Source organism: Cyprinodon variegatus, unplaced genomic scaffold (assembly GCF_000732505.1).
Source record: "Cyprinodon variegatus isolate N-32 unplaced genomic scaffold, C_variegatus-1.0 Scaffold1413, whole genome shotgun sequence".
Classification (NCBI taxonomy): Eukaryota; Metazoa; Chordata; class Actinopteri; order Cyprinodontiformes; family Cyprinodontidae; genus Cyprinodon; species Cyprinodon variegatus.
Window position 1 is genome coordinate 89,039 of NW_015151866.1, and position 1,682 is coordinate 90,720.

Genomic DNA, 1,682 nt, shown 5'->3' on the forward strand with positions numbered 1-1,682 from the left:
TATGATAAACACACTGTTATTGTTAACTTTTAATTTCTAATTTTCTTTTCAATATTACCATTTCCAAATCCCTATAAATGCTTAAATGTTCTTTATGTTTACTGTTAAGAAATTTTCTATAAATGATTAAATGGAAGAGCGACAGAATAAAATAAAAATAGAAAATACTATCTAATGAGCAGGTTGACGGTTTATTCATGTCTTTACTTTGTCAGCTTCTAAATACGGTTTTCTTTCTTTTAGATTTTTAACATTTTAAAAACATTTTCTAAAGTTAAAACCTTTGTTCTGAGCTCTAAACAGTAAATATTTTGCAGTGTACCTAATAAAGTGAACGCTACGATTATCAGGTTAACAGAAAACTTCTAAAACCTGGAAAGTCTGTCGAACATTTTGACAAGCTTCATGGCCTCGTACTCCTTCTGCTCCTCGCTCATTCCCTCCATGGGGTTGGGCTGCTCCTCCTCCACTACGCCGGTGATCAGGTTTATGCTGGAAACATCATTGGCACACTTAACAAAGTCACATCAAGCTTAGAAACATTGCTTTAAGGCAGAGCAGAGCGTTTTCACAGCTAATTCCTCATTTTTAACGAAAAATGTGAATAAAAAATGATTCAGTCAATAACTCTGAGACTTGTTTAACAGATTTTAAATACTTTTTAAAAACAACATTTAAGCAGATATCAAAAGCACTTTTCATTTAGCTCAGATCTCTGCATTAAAATGTTTTTATTGATCTAATATTCTAACACCATATGAGGCGTTTTCTACGGAAGAGGATAAGGGCCACTGGAAAAAAAAAAAACGTTAACTGATTTTTAAATTTTATTTCAGTTTAATATGGGAAAAAAAGTCAGAATTCTGACTTTTTTTCTCAGAATTCTTACTTTAATCTCAGAATTCTTACTTTAATCTCAGAATTCTGACATTTTTCTCAGAATTCTTACTTTAATCTCAGAATTCTGACATTTTTCTCAGAATTCTTATTCTCATGTCTTCTGTAACGATCTAGCCCAATTCAAGTTAGTGATTGTCTCCCCCTAGTGGTCTGGAGCACTTCCGTTATTCTGAGCAAGTTTTCAGCTTTTCTTAATGTGAAGTTTATTTTGACTATTTAGAGCTTTATTTTATTCATTTTGTGTTTGCGTCTTGACATCACTATGCGTTTGTAGCGTATTGATGTATTTGCATTGCATTTGTAGTTTATTGCTTTCTAGTTTCTGTGATTGGAGCCTCATTTCCACTACCCCTCTGAAACTGATCCGTGCCGAGTTCCGATCGAACTTGGATCATTTAAACGTGCCGAGCTTTGTTCCTTACGACCATTTACACATCACGCTAGCACGGTTCCTTGCCTCCTATTGGCGGTCCACGATGCTACAGCTCTCCAGGCAAGAATTACTCAAACAAAAATGGCGCCGCCCATAACATTCAGGAAATGATGTGCCTGATTAGCAGCTTCCACCAAATTCAGCCCAGGTTGCACCGCGCTTTTTTGGTGCCATTTATTGTTAATAAACTGAGAAGAAGTTCGCATTGTGAGCAAGCGAAGAGATCTGTGAATAGCAAAGCTGGACTCGGCGGAAAACCTGCAAAATGAGTCAGCTGACTGTAAATAGGAGATGAGGCGGTCTGCTCATGCGCTCTTTATCAGAGAACCGAGCTACTGATGAACCACGC

The 1,682-nt window shown here is 36.4% G+C and overlaps 1 protein-coding gene across 1 annotated transcript in view; it reads right to left on the minus strand.

Moving 5' to 3' along the window:
• Window positions 1-365: 365 nt before the first annotated feature.
• The window catches only part of LOC107103286 (synembryn-A-like), a 25,771-nt gene continuing 24,454 nt past the window's right edge, over window positions 366-1,682 (minus strand). The window contains exon 13 of the mRNA XM_015402929.1: window positions 366-492. Coding sequence (XP_015258415.1) covers window positions 366-492 — 127 coding nt within the window. The remainder of the gene's footprint in view (window positions 493-1,682) is intronic.